Below are 24177 nucleotides of genomic sequence, written 5' to 3'. Positions count from 1 at the left end.
TCTTTGATTAAAATAAAATCTTGTCATATAACTTTTAATTAGCTTTTTTAAGATGTTTGTTTTCATTCAATAGTCATTTACCAAATGGCCTAACCCAGCTCAAGGGCACAAAGTAAGTATGGATCTCCTTATCTTTAGGGAATCTCTTCTGTCTTAAAGAAGGTTCAAATAATGAAAGAGGGGCCCCTGGGTGGCTCAGTTGGTTGAGAGTCTGCCTTCAGCTCAGGTCATGATCCCAGAGTCCTGGGATCAAGCCCTTCCTGCTGATCAGGGAGCCTGCTTCTTCCTCTCCCCGACCTCTGCTCACTATCTCTCTATCTTTCTAATAAATAAAATTTTAAAAAAAAATTGGGATCCCTGGGTGGCGCAGTGGTTTGGCGCTTGCCTTTGGCCCAGGGCGCGATCCTGGAGACCCGGGATCAAATCCCACGTCGGGCTCCCGGTGCATGGAGCCTGCTTCTCCCTCTGCCTGTGTCTCTGCCTCTCTCTCTCTCTCTCTCTGTGACTATCATAAATAAATAAAAATTAAAAAAAAAAATGAAGGGGGACACCTAGGTGGTTCAATGGTTGAGTGTCTGCCTTCGGCTCAGGGCATGACCCTGGGGTCTGGGATCAAGTCCTGCATCGCGCTCCCAAAGGAAGCCAGTTTCCTCCTCTGCCTGTGTCTCTGCCACTCTTTCTGTGTTTCTCATGAATAGATAAATAAAATATTTAAAAAATAGAGAAAACATATATGTTCCATAAAGCTGACCAGAATGAACAGAGAATTTGCATATATTAAAAGAGAAGGGCAGCTGGGTGGCTCAGTCATTTAAGCATCTGAGTCTTGATTTCAGCTCAGGTCATGATCTCAGGGTCATAGGACTGAGCCTGATGTGGGGCTCAAAGCTCAGGGAGGAGTCTCCCTGAGATTCTCACTCCCCTTTCCACTGCCCCTTCCCCTGCTTGTGCTTTCTCTCACTCTCTCTACATACATACTTAAAACCTTTAAAAATACCAAAAAAGTAAAAGAGAAGATATGATCCTAAGCTATCAGAAGAAAAATAAAACAGCACAGTCTCCATAGATGGTCATCAGGAGACACTGGTCTTCAGGCATATTGGGTGAGTATAACAGGGAAAGGGAGAAGAAAGTATAAATATAAACCTAATGATACTATCATGGTTGCATACCAAAGAGGACCAATTTCTCCACAATTAGGAACTGGAGGCAAGTGAAAATCAATGGTTAAGAAGCAAGGCAAGGATGAAAATTGGGAATCTTAAATTTATTCCTTCTGTAATTGAAATTTCAATTGGATTCAAAGTAAGCTATTTGACCCTGTCTTGACCATTATAGAGAATTAATAAAATAAGTTTTCTATAGTAAGTCTGAGTCTACTTCACACTTTACTACATGGTTTGTCTATCTGCTATCCCTGTTGCCCAGAGCATTTCAGGTATTACCAATATGTCAGGATGCTCTATTAATCACATTGCAAGTGCCTGGTTGGCATTTCAGATGTTATTTTGTGTTTGCTGTAGAGCCCTCAACATGTGGGCATAAAATAAATCCTAAACATGCAACACTAAAGTTGGACTGGGTCTTGGATATTATCTAGAAATCTAGGAGGAAACCGAGACCCAGGGTAATTAGATAATGTGCCCAAGGTCTCCTAGCAAGTGGCATTTTAATAAATTAATAATTTTAGACTCTTCTATAATCTGTTATTCTAGAATAGCTATGAATTTTAATTCATCCGCTTGTCTATCTGCTCATAAATTGTAAATTATATGCATGGAGGCACAGGCTTACATTGTTATTTGAGAAAATTGATTCATTCTATTAAATATTGCAATAAATACATGGTATAGAACTATTTTGAAAGCAGGTTTTCTCTTGACAAATCTTTATTATTACAAAGTCACAAAGAAATATGTTCAATACTAACTTTTCAACATTCTTCTTAGTTTTAAGGGAAATGCAATGGGATAGTTTTTTAGAGTGGTTTTTTTTTTTTTTTTTTTTTTTGAGACAGGAGATAGTTATGAAAGGAACCAAAGAAGAAACTCTCCATCAAATAAAAATAAATTTGGGGAAATATTTGTCTCTATACCCAAACAATCTCACTCAATGGGGCTTAAACTAAAAAATCATAACACCACTGAAGTGATATTTACTGATGAAAGTAGAAAAATGCTGCTTTATATAACTTAATTTTGGAAAACAAACTTTTCCAATGAAAGTATAAACCATGAGAGTATAAATCATGCTTCAAATACTTTATGTTTTCATAACTTTAATGGAATAAAATCCATTCATTTCCAAGACAGTGTACTTACTGATTCAGGACAGGTGTGTAGGCAGTTTTATCCTCATCAATAATAGTGACCATCAGTGTAATAAGTTGGGGCCAAAAATCCAAATTCTTGGTGGTTGGTCCCTGATCGTCTCGAGGAATGTCATGTTTCTTACTCTGCTCACAAGGTCACACAACATGCAAAAGAAAAGATTAAATGGTATGACTTTAGTTTGTCACTGTGAAATGGAAGGATCAAAGAAAAATGGTTATGGAAAAATTCTTACATCATGTGAGCCAAAGCTATTAAATTCAGGTTTCCTTTCTTCATTGAATGACATCCCATAATATAAAGTCACAATGGCCAAGCCCGGCTTTCATTTCTACATCCTTTGATTTTGAATTGGAGGTTGCTCTTTCTTAATTGCAGTTGATGATCTTAGGAATTATTGTAGAAATTATCCCTTTGGAGGGAGGTTGAATTCTGTGTGTACAAGATGTGTGTGTGTGTGTGTGTGTGTGTGTTTATAATTTATCCTGCCTAATGAGTGTGTGTGTGTGTTTATAATTTATCCTGCCTAAATATTTTGTCCACAGTCACATTTATGGTAAGTGGGGAGACCTCAAGACTGCCTGGTTACAAAGTCTATTGCTAAATTCTACAGTATATAAATGTTCCAAGAATGGCCTAGACCACAAATACATCTAGTTAACTAAAAGTTACCTATCTTTCTTGTGTGTGTATTTAAATCATATTTGAATCCTTGATTATTATGTTTCATGAATTCTCCAGCTCTCACCTCTGAAAGTATAGTCCAGGATAATCTAAGTTTACATTGAGATGAACAGAGTACAATAAGGATCTTGTATGTTTCACAGATCAACATCATACTCAACACATACAATTCTTTTGTTTGGTGGGTATTCTTCTTAGAGCACTTCCTTTACATTTACTTTAAACAATTAGGCAAAAAAGATAAAGGCAGAAACAATTTTCATTCAAGTATACAAATAGGTAGGAAAAATATGGCTCCCATCATTATTTTTGCCAAATGATATATAAGCTTATAGGTCCAGGATATCTGAAAATTTCAATTTGTGGCTCAGGAAATTCATGGGTTTTCTGGTAGAAAAGGTGGATTAGATTTTATTTGGCCCAAAAAAAAAAAAAAAAAAAAAAAAAAAAAAGATTTTATTTGGCCCAAATTATTGCCATTTCCAATGATGTCTCCTCCAAAGATCAGCCACCCTCTACAGAATGGTTGCATACATATCTTCTAATGCTAAGACATGTAACCTGATCTGAGTGAGTCGTCACTGCGTTACAGTTAAAACATAGCCTTATATTGAATCCACTTACTATTAGAAACCTTCATACACAGACTATAACGTACCTTTAGGCACATGTATTTTCCTAGGGTGCTTCCAAGTGCTGTTTACCTTTATGTTCAAAATGCAATAGATATTAAGTGTTGGAGAGCTAAATTAGTCCAAAAATAGTGGCTGGCACAAATTATTTCAGATTACCACTCTCCAGAGGTTCTTAGGAACCTTGTATATGTGGTCCTGAAGAACCACTTGAAACTTCTTGGTAGGTTTCCTCTTTTTATTCCTCAGGTATATCAAGGCACATCAGAAGATCTTCAAGAAGAAAATTAGGCAGCAATACAGGCTTACAAGTATCCAGCTTTGCCTACTTTCAAGTTACATTTTCAGTTTAAATTTATCTTTCTTTGGTGAACAAGATTTTATTATTGCCACAATAATGCGATTATTTACTTATTATCTTAAGTTCAATAGATTCCTTCCTCTATGATGTATTTGGAAATCAGGAGAACCTGGTATATTATAAAGGTTGTAAATAAAATTAGTTCTGATGGCCACAGCATTTGTTTCTCAAATGTATCTGAACTTGATTAAAACTGTCATTAACCATCATGACATATATACAGCCAAATTATGTGTCTAACTTATTTCAAGTAATGAGATTAAATGAAAGCAAATGATTCTAGATGACATGTCTAGCATCAGAGTCACTTATTGACATCTGCAAAAAGTAATATGGAAAGAAGGAGAGAACAAAGTAATTGAATACGTATTAATTCCAAAATCCCTTAGTTGTCACAAATTCTACTTTAATTACTCTTTTTTATGACATTGGAGGATTGTAGATGGTACCATTTTTCATCAAATTCTGTATGTTGCCCCAGAATAAACCAAACTGGATGTTGAATCATTAAGTTTTTACATACCACATGACATCATAATAAATCAAGTTTTCCCTAATTTAATAGTGTACTTCAATAGCTTGCATACTTAAAAGGATGGGATACAATCATGAATATTTAAACACATACCAGATTTTTTAAAGATTAATATTTTTGTAAGCAACACTTTATTAATATCTTTGAAGTCTCTTAGGGCATTTGATCTTATGGTCAGAAAAATTAAGATAATGGTAGTAGAAATATAGGAAGCTATTCATAAGTACACTAATATTTACTGAAACCCTTACAAATTAATATTTATCATAATAAAAATATACCTTATAATTTATACTTATACTCTATAAGTTTAATACATAATGATTAATGACAATGAACAAATGGGAATTCAGTTTATAAAACTATAACTTAGCAGATCTATTTTGATTATGGTCAGTAGAATTATAGTGATGAAACACTATTTCCTTAATACATTATTGAAGAAAGGGACTAGAAAAGCTGTGAGAGTGTAACAGGAGAGAATTTTTGAATGTGTAAAAGTTGCCAGGCTGTAGGATCAGCCAGAGAAAGTTTTCAATGGTCATGTTTATAGAGGATTTTTTAAAAATTTTTATTTATTTATGATAGTCACAGAGAGAGAGAGAGAGAGGCAGAGACATAGGCAGAGGGAGAAGCAGGCTCCATGCACCGGGAGCCCGATGCGGGATTCGATCCCGGGTCTCCAGGATCGTGCCCTGGGCCAAAGGCAGGTGCTAAATCGCTGCGCCACCCAGGGATCCCTATAAAGGATATTTCAATACAGAAAAGTTTTTACTGACAAGCTGAGCAGATATGCACTACACTTTTATAATATCAAATGAGAAAATATGAAGATATTCCATAAAGAGAAAACCATTACATGAAAAAATAAGTATCAAAATAACAGATGCCATCTTCATGTTAACATGGGACTTAAGCGACATTTCTAAGTCTGTTATAAAATGTGCAGCATTCCATGTATTTGTTTAATAAGTACATAATTTTGAAATATTTCCTCTAAAGAGTTGGCCAGAGAAAGGTTGGAAGAAGGAATTTAGTAAAGCAAGGGGATACTGAAATGCAAAAGTACACAACAGATACATAACCGGGGAATTACTACTAGCATTGTGAGCCTACAAACTTTTGACAATGTGTATTTCTCTATCATTGGTTCTAGTGGATATTAGTATTATTTACACACACACACACACACACACACATAGTCCATGCTCAAACAAATTGAGAGAATGTTTGCTTAAAACAAAATTAAACAGGTTATTTCTAGATTCCTGGAGTAATATACTAATGCACACTGTGATTCTCTAAGATGGTGGTTCTCAAATTTTAGTGTTTAGCAGCATTGTTAGGAAGGCTTGCTGGATAGCACACTGGCAGTCCCTATCAGAGGGCCTGATTGACCAGGTCTAGAGTGAGGCCTGAAAATTGGCATATATAATGAAGGGCCTAATAATGTTGGGGCTACTAGCTCAGGGACTAGTTTGAAAACCACTACTCTGAGAGTCAAAAAAGGAGCAGTGGTTTCTCAAAGGTATTTGGACTTGACAAAGCCCTCCATTCCCTTCCTATTCCCTGTATCCCATCATGCACAACTTTCCACAAAATAATCTTCCTCTGAACTTGCTTTGGAAAACAAAAGGCTACAGAGATAGATGCAGGAGTCAAATCCTTTATTACATTGTGTATCACATCAAGGAATTAACATCTAAACTATATTTGATGAGGACCATTAGAGGATTTCAAACATGAGACCACTTAATTACATTTTTGTTTTAAATGATTTGGCGTAGCAGGAAGTTTAATTGAAGTTAAACTAATGAAATAGTTAATAAGGAAAATTGATAGGCTCATGAAAATACTTATGCAATGGTTAATAAGTGAAGTGACAGAACTCATTGCCTAAGTGGTAAGAAAGAAGAGAGAGACAGAGAAATCAAGTGGAACAATCCAGAAGGTAATTACATAGATAAGTCTGGAGTTCAAAGCAACATTCTGGACTGCTGATATAACTAGAAGAATGCCAGGATATAAGTGGTAGTTGAAATTATGGAGTAAATAAGATTACCCAAAGAGAGGGAGAATATATGGCCAGAGGCAAGACACTGGGGAAAATATGAATAAAGAAAATAATACAATTTTATGAAACAAAGACATAAATGGGGGAGACAGTTGAAATGGGAGAGAAAGGATCCAGAGTACACATGGGAGAATTGGTCTCAAATAAATGAAGAATATGGGTTCTTCTGAGTCAGGCAATAGAGTCTTGGAGATGTCTTGCTGATGGTTAAAAAGAATAGCTAGGAATTTCTATCCTGAGAGAGGAGTAAGTAGTAAAGATTTGAAGCAAATCCCAGAAAGAATGACAGACAGCCTAAACTGGACCCACGTTGACATGACCAGAGAGCTTGGAAGCTTTGTTGAGAGTAGGCCCCTGAACTTACAGTGGTCACTACTCTGGATAATGAGTTTTCTCCAAGGAGTGGATTTAGAAGTGAAGGAAATGGTGTTGGGTTTGCTACTAAAGTACAGTAAAAGATAAAGAGATTTAAATGTTTGACAGGAGTGGCTGAAGTGCTGGAACAAATATTTATTTTGGTCCAGAGGAAGGAAGAAGAGAAACAGAAAGGCATAAGTAAATGCAAATCTTTTTTGTTTCACTTCTTTCAACTTTTGCCAAGAGCACATAGATACTCCATCCCTCAAGTCATTATACCTCTTTACTTTCTTCCGTGATCCCATTACAGTGCTGAAAAGGCTACGGACAATTACTGTAATTTATGTGTCCTACTGATGAGAAAACTATGGCTGCTATGGTTTAAAGTGGCCCATCCAAAGTCACATAAGGTCCTAAAAGTCAGAACACCCAGACCTTGAAAATTTCATGCTCTCAAGAGAACCTCTTTTGCTCTACCTCCCTTCTCCTCGAGTTAAAAATTATTCAAGTTAAATAGAGCTGGATTTTGTTTCCTATGTCATAAAGAAACAAATTAAGCTACTAATTAATAGGGCTTATGACATTTACTTTAATTAAAAAGTTTGAGAGCCACTGCTAAGTGGAAACATTAATAATTTTAATTGATGATCTAAGTTTCCTTATATATAAATGGGGCATCCTTTGGAAGGTGGTATCAACACTTCCCATTACTATTTCTCTTTTTTGCCTCCAGCAAAGTTCAGTTCATCATTTACTTAGATTGTTTTACAAGTTCAACACCTTTGATCTATCTGCTTTAAAAGTTTTCTCAGGCAGCCATGGTGGCTCAGCGGTTTGGCACTGCCTTCAGCCCAGGGTGGGATCCTGGAGACCCAGGATCGAGTCCCATGTTGGGCTCCCTGCATGGAGCCTGCTTCTCCCTCTGCCTGCCTCTCTGCCTCTCTCTCTCATGAATGAATAAATAAAGTCTTTTAAAAAAAAGTTTTTTCCACTATGATTCTTGATGCCACTGTCAGAGATGCCTTCTTGTCCCACTGAATTTTACTGGCATATAGTAAGTCACTTAACTTTGGATATAAATGGGAGAGATTCAGGGGGGTCAGGAATGAATGAACTGGATTTTGATCACACATTTGATGAATAACCCTTAGTATTCTGGCCATACCATGGATCATAAAATTCTAATCTTTCAATGCAAATAAAGCTGTGCCATCTTTGTCTTTCTGGGACAGCTGGGGCAGAGTTCATATATTGATTCCGTGATATGTTATACAATTGACTTTTTAAATCCATAGCAAAAGTGCCTCCAGGCAATGTGAATGGCAACACTGAGAATCTAAAAGTTACACATTAAGGAGTGAAATTTGGAACTATACTCAAAGCAGCCACTGACCAATGCTTTCCTAAGTCTGGCCCATATATCACGCACATCAGAATTACCCAGGTTGCTTATGAGAAATACATTTCACTTGAGAGCCTCTGTTGCAGACCTACGAAATCAGGGTAAATGGAGATATGACTTAGAAGTCTGGACTTATACATACAGCTCTGCTCTCCTGAAATCCTCATATTCATAGGAAGAGTCAGAACATGAGTCCTGACTCGTAATTAAGTCAGGTAAAAATAGACATTTTTTAAAGGAAGAAGAGTGATATAGTTCTTCTTAGATACCAACATCAGCCATGGATTTGCTAGATTTTGTGTTTTGTCATAATTTAAAGACTTCTGTTTCACCTTCACCTGAGAAATTTTCAACTACACACAGTTCCTTAATTTTAAGAGGAGATGGAATGTTTTTCTGGATATTTATGTGATGCCTCTTCCAAGTGTTAATAAACTCCTATGTTAGATCTCTTTGTAAAACATTATTTTTTAAATTAACAGTCATTAGGAAATTACTGTTCTATTCAAATAATATATGTTGCTAATTGAGAATAAAAATTAAACCAGTAATAATAAGAGTAATTATTAAAATAAGAGTAATAAAGTAAATAAGAATAATTATTAAATAAGAGTAATTAAGGAAAATTAAAAATATGCTAATCTAAATAGAGAGAAAAAATTGCATATATTAGAATAATTCATTTCTGCTATAGCAAAAATATTTAAAGAATCTTTACTGGGTCCTTTCAGCTTCAGTTACTCCAAGATATCTTGATACTTAGATTGCCAAAATGACATTTCAAAGTGTTTGGACATTCTTAGTGGCTTTTCACAGTACTAAATGGTTCCTTGAATCTGAATAGACTGTACATGGTTAAATGATCTATACATAACTATAAATTGTGATAACTCTGAATGCAGATTTAAATATACAAATTACTTAACAGCATGGTGTAATCGAATAAGTAATCAACACAGAATCAGAAATCTACATTTTGTTCTCAGCTTAACATTAACTTGCACAATTTGGAAAATGATTTTTTTCAACTTCAGATTTCTAATACTGAAATAGGATTATATATACCAAATCCTCTGTTTCTGATAATTCTAGCAAATATATAAGTACAATATCTTCAATTAGAGGATATTTGTTTCTGTCCTCTTATTGAATACTTGCCTTTAATTAAATTTATGGCATATGGCATATGGTCTACCAATTGATAAAATTCTTATTAGAATCCCAAGAGAAGGATCCCTGGGTGGCTCAGCAGTTTAGCACCTGCCTTTGGCCCAGGGCATGATCCTGGAGTCCTGGACTGAGTCCCACATCAAGCTCCCTGCATGGAGCCTGCTTCTCCTTCTGCCTGTGTCTTTGCCTCTATCTCTCTTTCTCTTTCTCTCTGTGTCTCATGAATAAATAAATAAAATCTTAAAAAAAAAAGAATCCCAAGAGAGTTGCCTAAGAAAGCTTCTTAAATATAAAACTATTTCAGTGACTAAACTAATAATTTTGCCCTTTTCTCTTTATATAAATTAAACTTAGAACAAAAATGAAAAATTTAGTAGGTTACCATGTAACTGGCATTTATTTTCCATTTAAGATACTACACCTTAAAAAAAATTTAGCAGTGCTTAGACCAAACTCAGGAGTACCATGATCGCTGACTTCAAATACATGATGGGCTTTGTTATAAGAAGAGATTAAAAGATAAATTTGTCTTGTGGTCAAGAAGAAACTAGTACCTATGAGTAAAATTTTCAATACAGAAGACTTTAGTACAGTATAAGGAAAAATTTTCTAAGTATCAGATCTCTCCAAATGTTATTTTTTTAAAGATTTTATTTTATTATTTATTAGAGACAGAGAGAGAGGCAGAGACATAGGGAGAGGGAGAAGCAGGCTCCACGCAGGGAGCCTGACATGGGACTGGATCCCAGGTCTCCAGGATCAGGCCCTGGGCTAAAGGCGGCACTAAACCACTGAGCCACCCGGGCTGCCCATCTCTCCAAATGTTATAAACTCCCAGATGTTAAGAGGCAAATAGGAAATCCCTTGTCTACATTGTACCTAAAAACTGACCACATGTTGAGTTTCTCTTTAATATATTTTCTATGATTATATGCCTGCAACTAAATTTATAGAGAAGAAAACATCACCCATAAGTTTTAAGCACTTGATATGATCTTAATTTAAAAATACATGGTTACCATTTTTAGTTTTATTAAAGTATAAATTAATAAATAAAAATTGCATATACTTAATGTATACAGTTTGTTAAGTTTGGATATATACCTTGGATAAACAAGGTAATAAACCTATCCATCACCCTCCAAATTTGTCTCTTTGCTTTCTCCCCTTGTCCTACTTATAAGACACTTATCATGAAATCTACCCTCTTAATACATTTTTAAATGTACACTGTATTGTTAACTATAGGCACTGTGTTGTACAGCAGGTATCTAGAACTTAATTCATCTTGTGTAACTATAACTTCATAACTCCTGAACATACGGGTACTGTTTAATTTTAATTTTTTTAATTTTTAATTATTTTTTAAAGATTTGAGAGACTGCATATGTGTCTGCAAGCCTGAGTTGGGGGTGGGGCAGAGAAAAGAGAGAGAGAGAGAGAGAGAGAGAGAGAGAGAGAGAGGGTGGGGGAGAATTCTCAAGGGGATTCCCTGCTGAGCATGGAGCTTGAGACAGGGCTCCATCCCAAAACCCTGAGATGATGACCTAAATTAGATGCTTAACTGACTGAACTACCCAGCATCCCTTTTATACATTTTTAGAGTGTGAAGAGTGGAGGGGAGAGGAAGAGAGGAGATAGAGGGGGAGAGAGAGAATGAATCTTAAGCAGGCTCCACACTCAGCATCAAGTCAGATATGGAGCTCAATCTTACCACCCTCAGATCATGATCTGAGTTGAAATCAAGAACTGGATGCTTAACTAACAAAGCCAACCAGGTGCTATATAGTTACTATTTTAAATGGCTGGAATAAATATGTCAGAAACTGGATAGCTGTTTCCCAAATCCGTTTTCCTTTTCCTTGAGTAAACAGCTACATTACTGTGGAAAATTAAGTATGACTTTAAATTCTTTGATAATCTTTCCATTAAAAGGTGTGTTTATATTTCCTTCCCTTGAATATGGGTGACTCTGACCAACAGAATATGAAGAAGTGACCTATGTCAGTTTTCAGGCTGAGGAGTTAAGAAATTGGCGATTTCCAATTCCTGTCTCTTGGACCATCTGCTCTTAAAATCCAGCCACTAAACTGAAAATGCCCAAGTAGCCTTGTGGAGAGGTCCATATGGGAAAAAAACCAACCAAAGGAACTGGTAAAGGTCCCAGCTGACAGCCAACACAACATGCTAGCCATGTGAGTAATCATGTCAGAAGCAGACCTTCCAACTCTGGTCAAACCACATCAGCTGAAGCCACATAGAGCAGAAATGAGACTTCACCACTCAACCCTGCTCAAATTACATATATGTGTGAGCAAAGTAAGCTATCATTTCTATCTTAAACCATTAAGTTTTGAGGTAGGTCAAAATTCAACAATAGACAAGTAGAACAGAATTTGTTACTGGAAGTGGGGCATTCATGTAATACAAACTTAAAACATGCAGCAATGATATGGGACTGACTGGTGGCAGGCAGAAGCTAGAAGGGTTTCAAGAAGGTAATTAATGAAATCAGAGGACTTGTCAGTGAGAACTTGAAGGATAGTGAATAAAGTGAAGAAATCGTTATTTTAGGTCAGGTAAAAGATGACTCGATATTTAGTGGGGAAAATTTGTCAACATTGTCACCTACAATAAATACAGAAAGTGGAAAATATAATGTGAGCTGGTGGATTTAGCAGCATAATGAAATGGCAAGTAATTTCTTATAGCCATGTGGATAGAATAAGATATAGGTGGAGAGAGAAGGGAGCTAAAAAAAACACGCACACATTTTCCAAGCAAAATTTATAGGAAATATAGAGAAACTAGGACTTCCTGGGTTCAAAAGTAAAGCTTTCTCATCCTTAGTTTTTTCAGGAGGTAAGGCTTTAAATGTGGGAAATAGCTTCAGGGAACATATCAAATCCAGAGTGCTTTACTGGTATGACTCTAAGATCACGCAAGATCTCTAGGTCCAGAGCAAGTTTTCTTTATGAGCTTTATGAATATTTAAAACATACCTAATAGAGTTCCTAAGAATCTTAAGAAGTTCCTCTTTGAATTTTTCTGCTAGGAAAAAAAAAAGAAAACTCTTAATAATCTCATAGTTTCTTCTGCCTTGCAGTACCTTTCAACTAGATAGACTTCTAAGAACCTTAAGTGCATTGTCCTATAGCCTATGATTTTCCATCCACGGTAAAGGAGTCTGTCTCAGTAAGAAACATGAGTACTGTTTTTGTCTAACGGAATGCCTGCAGATACTCAAAATAAATTATATCAGTTTGGACAGGAAGGAATTAAGTCAGTATAAAATGAAAAGATGACCTTGACTCTCCAAACTTCTATGGGCAGGAAGCCGACTAGAAGGCTACTCAGTTGTAACAAGGAGCTGTTTCTTGTGGAACAGGGTAAATGACCTAAGGGCAAGGCTAAAAGCCCAGCAAATGGAGCCAGGAGTCACAGAAAATAATTCCTAGAGAGCAGGACTCAGCTGCAATTAAGAACTGACAACATGTTCCCAGCTAGATTTTAGAATTTTTATGGACAAGTGACTATCGTGTGTCTCCTATTTTTGAATAGAATCATCTGTTTCAATTATAATATTTCTATCTCACCACTATATATTGGTTATGTGGGAGGAGCTAACAATTTGACTCTGTAGTTTCCAGATATTTAGATCAAGAGGAATTATACTTCAGAAATGGGACCCATGAAGCTTCATCTCCATCTGGAGTTGATTTAGAGTGATCCTGAACCTCAAGTATGAGCCTGAAACTTTAATAGGACAAGAATTTTGTAAGGTGTTGGGAGTGAGTACAATTTGAACTTGAGACAAATATAATGAATCCTTGGAGAGGCCCACATGGACCTAAACTCAGCTTCAAAGATATCACCTTCAATTAAGCTTTCAGATGACAATTGTTACCAACTTTCTAGTCATGTGTGTGAGCCATCTTGGAAGTGGGCACTCCAACCCTGAGCCACTTTGGTTAATGTTACATGGAGCAGAGATAAGTCATCCCAAGTAGGCAGATGCTTAACCACTGAGCCACCCAGTTGCCCTCAGTGTCTCTTTTCAATGGATTAAAAATTCTCCTAAATATAGAAATAATAAAGTCTCTCACTCCAAATAGGAAAAGACCCAAGAAAATGAAATAGATGGAGGAAATAAGATGCTGTAATAGAAATAAACAGAAACTTTGCTGCTAAGCAGATGTATTTATTTTCTGTTGCTTTCTGACAAATTACCACAATTTTAGTAGTTTTATATAGACATTTATTGTCTCACAGCTTCTATGGGTCCGGCATCCAGGCTTGGCATTATTGGGCACTCTGCTCCATGTCCCACCAGGCTATAATCAAGGTGCTAGCCAGGGATGGCAAATCTATGTGATTGTTGGAAGAATTAATTTATTTGTGTCTACAGAACCCAGAGAAACTTGATTATTTCAAGGCAAATAGGACAGTATCTCTGACCTCAATAAAGGTTCAAGTTTTCTCTTAAACAGTCATCGGATTAAGTCAATACTACTCAGTTTAATCTCTCTTTTCATTAATTCATAGTCAAACTGATTAGGGACCTTAATTAATCTGTAAAAGTCCTTTGTCTTTACCATGTAATCTAATCTAATCGTGGGTTTAAACGTTTGTTTTTGGTTTTGGTTTGGTTTTGTCATATTCTGTTTACTAGAAGTAAGTCAGAGGTTCTCCCCACACTTTAGGGAAAAGCATTATATAGAAGCATGACTCACTGAGAGCTGTCTTAGAATCCTGCTAACCACTGCAGGGTAAAAGTTATTTTAACACTTTACCCGGAGTGGGAAAGAGGATGATGTTAAAAAGCCCAAGTATGTCCCATGAATGGTTGAATATTCTGAGTAAGCCTCTCAGTTGACACAACTGAGATATTGAAGAAAAGTTGTAATCTGTAAACTATATAAGCATTTTAGAACATGGATTGACATTATTTTGTGAAGTCAGCTATACACATTTTCTAACTCCCAGTAATTCTGCTTATTGAATATATCCTGGAGACACTTTTCCATTCACTCACCAGGAGACATATACAGAAATGCATACAGAAATATTGTTTATAATAGTCACACTTCCCCAAACTGAAAATAGCCCAACTCTCCACTTTATTTACATTAAGTTCTATTGGACAGCACTGCTTTAAAACACTCTTAAGTGAAACTTGTGCATGCAATTCTCCACCTCAAAATCTTGTGTCCAGAGGACTCAACCTAAAACAAACTATTACATATAGCAGCACATATGAATCTCAAACACATAATGCTGAGGACAAAAAGATCATGACACAGAAGAACACATTCAGTATGATTCCACTTATATCAATTTAAAAACAAATAAAATTAAATAGTAGTAATTTAAATAAATGTTTATACATGGTAAAACTATAGTGAAAAGCAAAAGGATCACTAGAATAAGGTTCATTAAACTGGTTATTTCTGAGGAACCAGATGTTGCCTTTCTAAATCTTGGTTATTAGTGCATAAGTGTTTGTTTCAGTATTATTTTTTAAAGCATAAGTGTTTACACTTTTTCCTTAGGACATTTTTCAAAACAAGAATTTATTTTTTTAAGATTTTCCTTAGGACATTTTTCAAAATAAGAATTTATTTTTTTAAGATTTTATTTATTTATTCATGAGAAACACAGAGAGAGAGAGAGAGACAGAGACAGAGACACAGGCAGAAGAAGAAGCAGGCTGCGGCTTCTCCCTATGGGAAGCCCGATATGGGACTCGATTCAAGGACCCTGGAATCATGACCTGAGCCAAAGGCAGATGCTCAACCACTGAGCTACCCAGGCACCCTTCAAAATTAGAATTTTAAAAGTAATCTGGGGTTGCCTAGGTGGCTCAGTTGGTTAAGCATCTGCCCTCAGCTCAAGTCACGATCTCAGGGTCCTGGGATTGGCCCTGAATTGTAGGGCTCCCTACTCAGCAGGGAGTCTGCTTCCCTCTCTCTCTACCCTCTTCCCAACTCATCCTCTCTCTCTCTCAAAAAAAAAAAAAAAGAAAGAAAAGAAACCTCTAAAAAAATAAAAAGTAATCTGGGCTCTAAAAGAAAAGAGGTTATTATTACTAGAGAACAAGTGTAAGTAAGATAAAAACCCACTAATATGACACATTACCATTATTAAGGACTCTTATTTTAAATATAGCTGTAGCAAAACCACAAGTTAATCCTGAGAATCCAATAATTGCCTATGGAAATAAGATTAGGGGCATCAAACAAAAATGTAAGGCCTATAATTTAATAACATCACATTAAAACTTTCTATAAGATGTCTTATCCATAACAGACTAGCTACCTAAGAACTACTAATAAGCTTCAGAGCATCAAAAAGTTTTACGATGAGTTGGATATATTTAATCAACTTGAGAACTTAAAAAGGTGCCATGTTGATGACAAGACTAATGAGTAGTGCGTATATTTCACTTGACCCAAGCATCTATTATATACATTTCCTGCTTGATAATCCTTCCAAATTAAAAGGTTAGTGATTAGTGAAGATTCACATTTAAATGAAGACTGGTATTTGGTTTTTTAAACTTCTATCAGTGGGTTTCAAAAAATTTTTAGATTTCTTATGCTACTTATGAGAAATTTAGATATTTATACCTTAGCCAACTACTAAGGTGAAAAACTCTTACTAGGCACCAAAAGCTAGGAAGCTGTAAGTAGTCTTTGGAGTGCTGCCTTGTAAACTGAAATCTATAAATTAAAAGATGACAAGATGTCAGTTTAGATATTAGAATTAACACCAAATTCCTGTTTTGTCAAAAGTAGACTGAAAGTCAAGATGCAGGTTCGGGTAATTTGAGAATTAGCACTGAGGTACCTGCAGATACTGTCATGATAAAATGTAACTGCCAGACTGCTCATAATCAGAGTGGTAGAATTGAAAGGAGCCTTAAAGATTTCAAATGCTATTTTTTTCTCTAGGCTTAATGCAAGTAAGCAAACTTTATCTGTAAGCCTAAATGCCTACATTTCCTTATAAGGAATTTATTGATTATATGTCATGTACTAAATTGCTTGAGGGTAATTCAAGTTTCCAAAATTTATGTCAGACTTAGCAAAAACAGACAATCACTAGGGTGTTGTTTGTCTAAAGTTGATTATTTCTCAATGTTTAATGGCCATGCTAAATGGGGTCAGTAAAAAGACTGGATATCAGTTGACTTCCATCTCCTACTGTTTTTTCCCCCATTTGTGCATAGAAGGAGATGAGAGTGGTTAATGAAAGCACTAAATAAATATTAAGTTTATAGAAATGCCAAGTGTTAGCTCTACAGCAGTGCCAGAACACACCAACGATAATGGCATAGAAAGACTCAACAATGATATTCGGTACAATCAATGAGTCCATAAGAAACAAATGTTGTCTATTATTTCTTATCGCCCTGAAAACCACAGGGAGAGTATGCAGTCAACACTGATGATCTCTGACTAACCAGAGATTCCAACTCTCATTTTTCTTTATAAAACAGCGTTATGTTAAGAGGGAAAGAACAGACAGCTCCCATATCCCTTTTTTTTTTATAATAAATTTATTTTTTATTGGTGTTCAATTTGCCAACATACAGAATAACACACGCAGTGCTCATCCCGTCAAGTGCCCCCCTCAGTGCCTGTCAATGTGATTCAGCAAGAGAAAAACCAAGAACCATATGATCCTCTCATTAGATGCAGAGAAAGCATTTGACAAAATACAGCATCCATTCCTGATCAAAACTCTTCAGAGTGTAGGGATAGAGGGAACATTCCTCAACATCTTAAAAGTCATCTACGAAAAGCCCACAGCAAATATCATTCTCAATGGGGAAGCACTGGGAGCCTTTCCCCTAAGATCAGGAACAAGATGGGGATGTCCACTCTCACCACTGCTATTCAACATAGTACTGGAAGTCCTCGCCTCAGCAATCAGACAACCAAAAGACATTAAAGGCATTCAAATTGGCAAAGAAGAAGTCAAACTCTCCCTCTTCGCCAATGACATGATACTCTACATAGAAAACCCAAAAGCCTCCACCCCAAGATTCCCATATCCCTTTGATTCTCCCCTTTATCTCCTCTTTTAGGCATCCAAGTTGACTGATCTGAGGGTCACTTTTCTTCATTGTTTATCCACACATTAGTGAAATAATAAATCAGTGAAATTTTCATTAGCAAAAAATAGAATAGGGAAATCTAAGAATCTTTCAAACTAGATAATTCATCTGCAAATAACCAAAAGGATACTACACTTTTTTCATATCCTATCTTTAATTTTACAGCTGATAGCGCCCATCTAGTATTTCCTTCTGGATTTATCAATTCATTGGGTAAACATAAAATTGGTGGTGCATTTTTAAATTATATGGCTTCTTATTAATGCCTGAATCATTACTTACGAATTTAGTGTTGCATAGGGAACAGTGATCCAAATAGTCAATTACCAATTTAGTTGTAAATGTGGCTGTTATGCAGGATTGCAATAAGCAAGTAAAGAAAAGAAAGGGTTCAGCAAAGTCATTATTTCTGTCAAGGGAGAAAAATCTCCAAATTAACCTCACCTCAAATTATTGCAGTTTGAAACTACCAACATTAAAATGAAATAAAAAGGCAATACCCTACCATTCAGCTGGTGGACACCAACATTCAAAATTCAACTTTTCTTTGGTTACCAATCCTTTAACCCACACAGTCTATTTATGTAATTTACTTGTGGATGTAAAAACACAATGGTGTGCAACTTTATCACTTGCGGTGATTAGACAAAACTCGTTTTTTCTTCATTTGTAGCTCTGATCAGGCCTTGTAAAGTATATTTGAGCAAATCATGTTTCATGAAGGAGATGATTCTTTTTAATATTTTACTTATGTATTCATGAGAGTCACAGAGATATAGGCAGAAGGAGAAGCAGAATCCCTGCAGTGAGCCTCATGCAGAACTCGATCCCAGGACCCCAGGATCATGCCCTGAGCCAAAGGCAGATGCTCAACCACTGAGTTACCCAAGAGCTCCATGAAAGAGATGATTCTAATGGTAAATGGAGGATTCTAGTTTTGTTTTTGTTTGTTTGCTTTTAATTAACAAACTACAGTGAAATAAATCTATAGTTGTTTAGCACAGTAATATTATACTAAAACACTCTCTGGACTCTCAGGCTTAATAATAATAGAATAATATTAAAAAGTACTGTTTATCAAATGCCTGTTGTTTCAGATTCTTTTTTTTTTAAGATTTTATATATTTATTCATGAGAGACACACAGAGAGAGAGAGAGAGAGAGGCAGAGACACAAGCAGAGGGAGAAGCAGGCTCCATGAAGGGAGCCGGACATGGGACTCGATCCCAGGTCTCCAGGATCAGGTCCTGGGCTGAAGGTGGCACTAAACCGTTGAGCCACCCAGGCTGCCCTGTTTCAGATTCTAAAACAGGAACTTTGTAATCATGACAGACACTTATCACAACTGCTTGTGTAATTACTGACCTAGAGCTATTTTGTATAAAAAAAGCCAAATCTCCCCTGCTGTAAGAATGATCTGCATTGAATGCAAATACCATGTATACAGCAAGCACTCATTAAAGAGTTTTAAAGAAAATAATCTGAATTAGTTGCTAGCATCATTATGTTTTGAGGGGAGGTGTTGGAAGAGGAATTGAGGCTTAGGAAAGTTAAATAACTTGTTCAGGTAACATGGCTTACCCACTGTTCAAATGTAATTTTATCAGGAGAAGTAAATACACAAAGTACCAAGTATCAGTTCACAGAAGAGACTACATTTGATTTGATTATATAAGGAGGATCTGATAGTGAAGAAGCTACCAAGGGACAGGAGTAAAGTAAAAGCAAACACGTCTTGATTCCTAGAACAGTAAAGGACATTTCTTAGATCAGTGAACAATAACCATTTTATACATGGTATTCTTCTCAAATAATGAGTTTCAAGCAATCAGAGTTTCAAGTAATGATGCCCTAGTGCCATCTGTGGCTTAATGGAGATTCAACAATATAAGGCAATGTGTCAATGGTAAGAAACTCTTGTTAATAGCCCCGGAAATGCATGTCTGGCACAAAGGTGAGAAAAGCCTTGAGTACGAAATTAAGAGTCAGCCCTACACTTGCACAATCCAGGGGATCTCATCCTAGTACAGCCAGGTCCTGGCCCAAATGAAGTGTTGTAAACAGTGTGAATTTCAACAGTTGCTCTCAGTTTCAGAGTTGTTCTTTCAACATGGAAGCCACTAGTCAAATATGGCTATTTCAATTTAAATAAAATTAAATTTTGGTTCTTCAATGGCTCTGGCCACAATAGCTATAATTTGTTGAGTAATTTGCATTTTCCCTTGAGAAACTTTTAAATATTTATTTTGAATTCATTCATTCTACCAGTATTTAGTGAGCAGATAACAACTATAGAGCACTGTGCTGTGTGTGCGTAGGCAGAGGAAAAGAAAGGAAAGGATTCTCTGAGATGAATCATCAGATGCAAATCCTTCCTTCAAAGGTGCTATGGTATAATAGGTGAGTTAAGACTTGCAAAAAAAAAAAAAAAGAACAATAATATGAAGTAGAACAAATTCTCAAGTAGGAATTCAGACTGGGGGGGGATTATTTATTGTGAGATCTATCAAGAAATCTTTATAGAAAAGGTAGTTTTAAAGCTGAGACTGTAGGAAAAGGTAGAGCTGGAAAATGTGAAGATAGTAGCAGGAAAGCTGTATTTTTAAAAAGGCAAGGCAGGGAGAAAATGTGAACCAGTATGAGAGGATCTGTTTGGTTTGCTTTGAATGTAAGGTGTTAGGGAGTTGGTATGCTTTCTTATGTCTTGTTGGTAATTTCTGTTCTGATAACCTCTAAGAAATAATTTTAATATAAATATTCACTATCAATAGCTGTAGTTAATAAGTGATTTTTATATTATTCTTAGTTGATTTCATGCATAATTAAATTCCATGAATTGTAAGGTCATTTTTAGCAGCTGAGGTTCAATGACATACCGTTTTCCTATGAGATAACAGCAGTGTTAGAATGCAGTAATTCTTGGTCTAAGTGAGTCTTAGGGAATGGAGTCCTATTCTGTTTTATGGTTAACTTCAGTGCCTTGCAGCCCTAGGATAGCTGAATGTATTTTACCCATATAATAGAGGGCTGTCCAAATACGTCTTAAAGACAGAGTAGCCATTTTTCAGACAAATGAAGAAAAATATCTTCTATGGATTTTCTGTAAAATATTTGTGAGTGCTCAGGCACTATGCCACAATAAAACGCCATCCGTTTTTGAGATGATATATTTAACAGAGTCATCACCGAGAGACTTCCTCTTCTGAACAATGTGTCGAACTTGTTTCTTCCAGCAAAATAGAATTAGAATTACTGCCAGTATCCTGGGTCAAACAGTTAATCATTTTCATACCAATTAACAGATAAATTTGTAATTCTAGCACACAAACCATGTAGAGCCAAGCTATCAAAAAGAACAACAAAAACACGACAGGTACCATGTAGAGAAGGATGTGTGTGTGTTTGTGTGCGTGTCCATGTGCACATAAGTAAAATATAATGAAATGTTTTTAGACCAGAATGCTTTTTATCCCAGGGATCTAACTTGCAGCTAGGGAATAAATCTCAGAGAAAATACAAAGCAGGATTAAAATCCACATCTGTAAAGCCATAAGGGAAATCTGGAAGGGCTAAATATAAGTACCCTAAGCTGTCAGCCTCTTTCTAACATTTTGCCATGTTATGGAACAAAATCTGCTGTATAGCAGGTAGAAAATGCATCAACAAAATTATATGTAGACAAAATATTAATAATTAATTCTCAATAACAGAATAAATCATAATTAAAAGATGCCTTTAATTTAAAAGTGAGGTCTTTGTATCTGAGGGAGAAATGTTTGATCTCAAAGGGAGCCATTAATAAAAATAGAAAATAAAATGGAACAACTAGTTAAATCCTCCTGGAACACTTTGACATACAGTGCTTTAAGGTGAGAAAAGTTAACACAATTCTAAATGTCTTCCAAATGCAGAACTGAAACTGGTTCATTTTTTTTCTTTATAAAAATCTATGATATTTTTACACCTGAATAAGATGAGTAGTCCAAGTACTAAGCCTTCAGAAAACAGTGTAACTGAAGAAGTTCTAAAGAATATTTTGCAGTGTTCGCATCAATGGGACAGCATCTGGGAGTCAAGTGTGAGCAAGAAGACAGATGGAAGCCTCAGAAATTTGTGACCTGAGTACTGACCAGAAAGATACTCTTCTATCATAAAGCCTGAGTCTCCCAGTACTTACAGCTAACACATGCAAAATCCTAAATCAATATGGACTTGCAGGTTATCTCAAATTCCTATGTAATGCAAAGGATATCTTGCAAATGTGAGAAACAAATTTGAGGAGCCAGGGTGGCTCAGTCATTAGGTTTCTGCCTTCAGCTCAGATCATGATCCCAGAGTCCTGGGATGGAGATCTGCATTGGTCTCCCTGCTCAGCAGGAGCCTGCTTCTCCTTCTCCCTCTGCCTGCCACTCCCCCTGCATGTGCTCTCTCTCTCTGTGAGATAAATAAAATAATAAATAAAATAAAATAAAATAAAATAAAATAAAATAGAAAGAAAGAAAGAAAGAAAGAAAGAAAGAAAGAAATAGAGAGAGGTGGGCAGACTGATGGGGTGACTGGGTAACGGGCACTGAGGGGGGCACTTGACGGGATGAGCACTGGGTGTTATGTTATGTGTTGGCAAATTGAACTCCAATAAAAATAATAAAATAAAAAAGAGAAGAAAGAAAGAAAGAAAGAAAGAAAGAAAGAAAGAAAGAAAGAAAAAGAAAGAAAGAAATTTGAGCAAATAAAAACTACTTCAGTAGTGCAGGGCCCATGAGCAATGCCCAGAGAACTGCCCTTCCCGAAAGATATTATGAAAATGAGGCAGAGACTTCTGGTGGGCACAGTAAGCTTAACTTCTGGAGGGGAACCAACCAAAGGAGGAAGAAGGGTGCAGAGGGAAGGAGCTCAGTCAGGTCACTGCGTTCAGTGAAGTCAGGAGCAGAGCAGGCTAGGGAAGGACTGGGTGGGTCATTAAAAAAAACCCAGGGCTGGGAGCTGGTTCTGCCACTCTCACAGGGAAGAGTTTAACTCTCTGAATGGGATCTCCTCTGCTGGGCAAAAAAAAAAAAAAAAAAAAAAGGAAATAGACCTGTCAAATTTCAAATGAAGGGGCTGCACCATCTCAGTGGCTAGATTCTTTGCAATTCAATCAGAACTACTGCTCCAGAGATGGTGCTGGTGTCAGAGACAGTGCGTGGAAATGCAGTAGTCTGCATCATGGTTAGACTGTTCTTGCGTCCAGCCAAAAGCAGTTCTGGTTTGCTACTATTAAACTCATTTATGGTTTCTTAGTGCACACAGCTGCGGACCAGTGAGAATCAATCACTAGATAAGTGTGTTACCAGCACTTTCTAGACACAAATTACATTAAATAAGGTCCATTGAGTCATTTAATGAGGAACACAGTAAGTACAATCAGTACTGCATTACATTTCTAATGCCTTGAGGTGAACCTTGGATCTGATACATCTATTTTCCATAAAAGTTTTAGACTTTTTATTTAGTTTCGTATCAGTTTGCTCCCATAAAAGTGACTAAATTGAATTCATACTGTCCAGCACTAAAAGTACAAACTGTCATCAGATCAATCAGATTACAAAAGCACCTGCCACTCAGAAGATGAGAGGAATGGAATCAGAATGCAAACAAAATGGCATTAAAACTCAGCAGGCTCCCATGCTTGAGTGACATGAACACTGCATTCAGGCCTTACTCAAATACCAAGACCACAGGGCTTTCGAAGCTGATGCCTTTCCCTCTCATAGTGTCTCTGAGTGTAATTACTTACAAATAAAAGATTATTTTTATCTCAAAAACTGAAGCATTTTCATGCAACTTAATTTTAATTTCTTTTCATTTCAGGTCAGTTTTCTGTCTAACACTTGAGGAGTCACCTAACTCACTTGAGTCCAGCTATACCAAATGCATAATGTCATGGTTTATAATCTTTAAATATCGAGATACATGTATTTAGTTTTCTCCCATGAATCTTATCACTTCTTCTTTCATACCCTATCAGTTAAGCAAAAAGCTTTTTCTCATGTTTTTGTTCTCCAGTGATATGTGAGATCAAGCTGGAGTTTCTAATCAGCATTTAGGGACCAGAATATCTATACTGAGTTGACGTAACTATAGCCAAAAGGGAAGAAACATAAATTTTTAATTTGCCTTTATACAAATGTATGATTCCTGTTGGACTTCTTACTACACTGAAAATGCACTTCATTTCCCCTTACTTTTTATAAACACCTATATTTATCCAGGATCCCCAAGTTGGAAGCCTTTATTTAAAAGATAAGATTTTAATCTTTCCATCCACATTATTCTTAATCGACATACACTGAAGATCTAGGGTATATTTTTGAAAATAAGTTATTTTAGCAAGAACAAGTCTGATTCTATTAGGAAATTAACTTAGCTAGATTACCCAAATAGCCTACTAGCTGCTCTCCTTGCTTCCAGTGTCATCCCTCCAATTAATTCTCTATTCTGCAGCCAGACCCATCTTTATAAAACACAAAT

The 24177-nt window shown here is 36.2% G+C and overlaps 1 protein-coding gene across 1 annotated transcript in view; it reads right to left on the bottom strand.

The window, feature by feature from the left end:
• UNC13C (unc-13 homolog C) overlaps window positions 1-24177 on the bottom strand; it is a 589248-nt gene that overhangs the window by 204116 nt on the left and 360955 nt on the right. The window contains exon 20 of the mRNA XM_072738579.1: window positions 2322-2455. Coding sequence (XP_072594680.1) covers window positions 2322-2455 — 134 coding nt within the window. The remainder of the gene's footprint in view (window positions 1-2321; window positions 2456-24177) is intronic.

Source organism: Vulpes vulpes, chromosome 15, assembly GCF_048418805.1.
Source record: "Vulpes vulpes isolate BD-2025 chromosome 15, VulVul3, whole genome shotgun sequence".
Classification (NCBI taxonomy): Eukaryota; Metazoa; Chordata; class Mammalia; order Carnivora; family Canidae; genus Vulpes; species Vulpes vulpes.
This window is presented reverse-complemented; position numbering and strand designations above follow the sequence as displayed.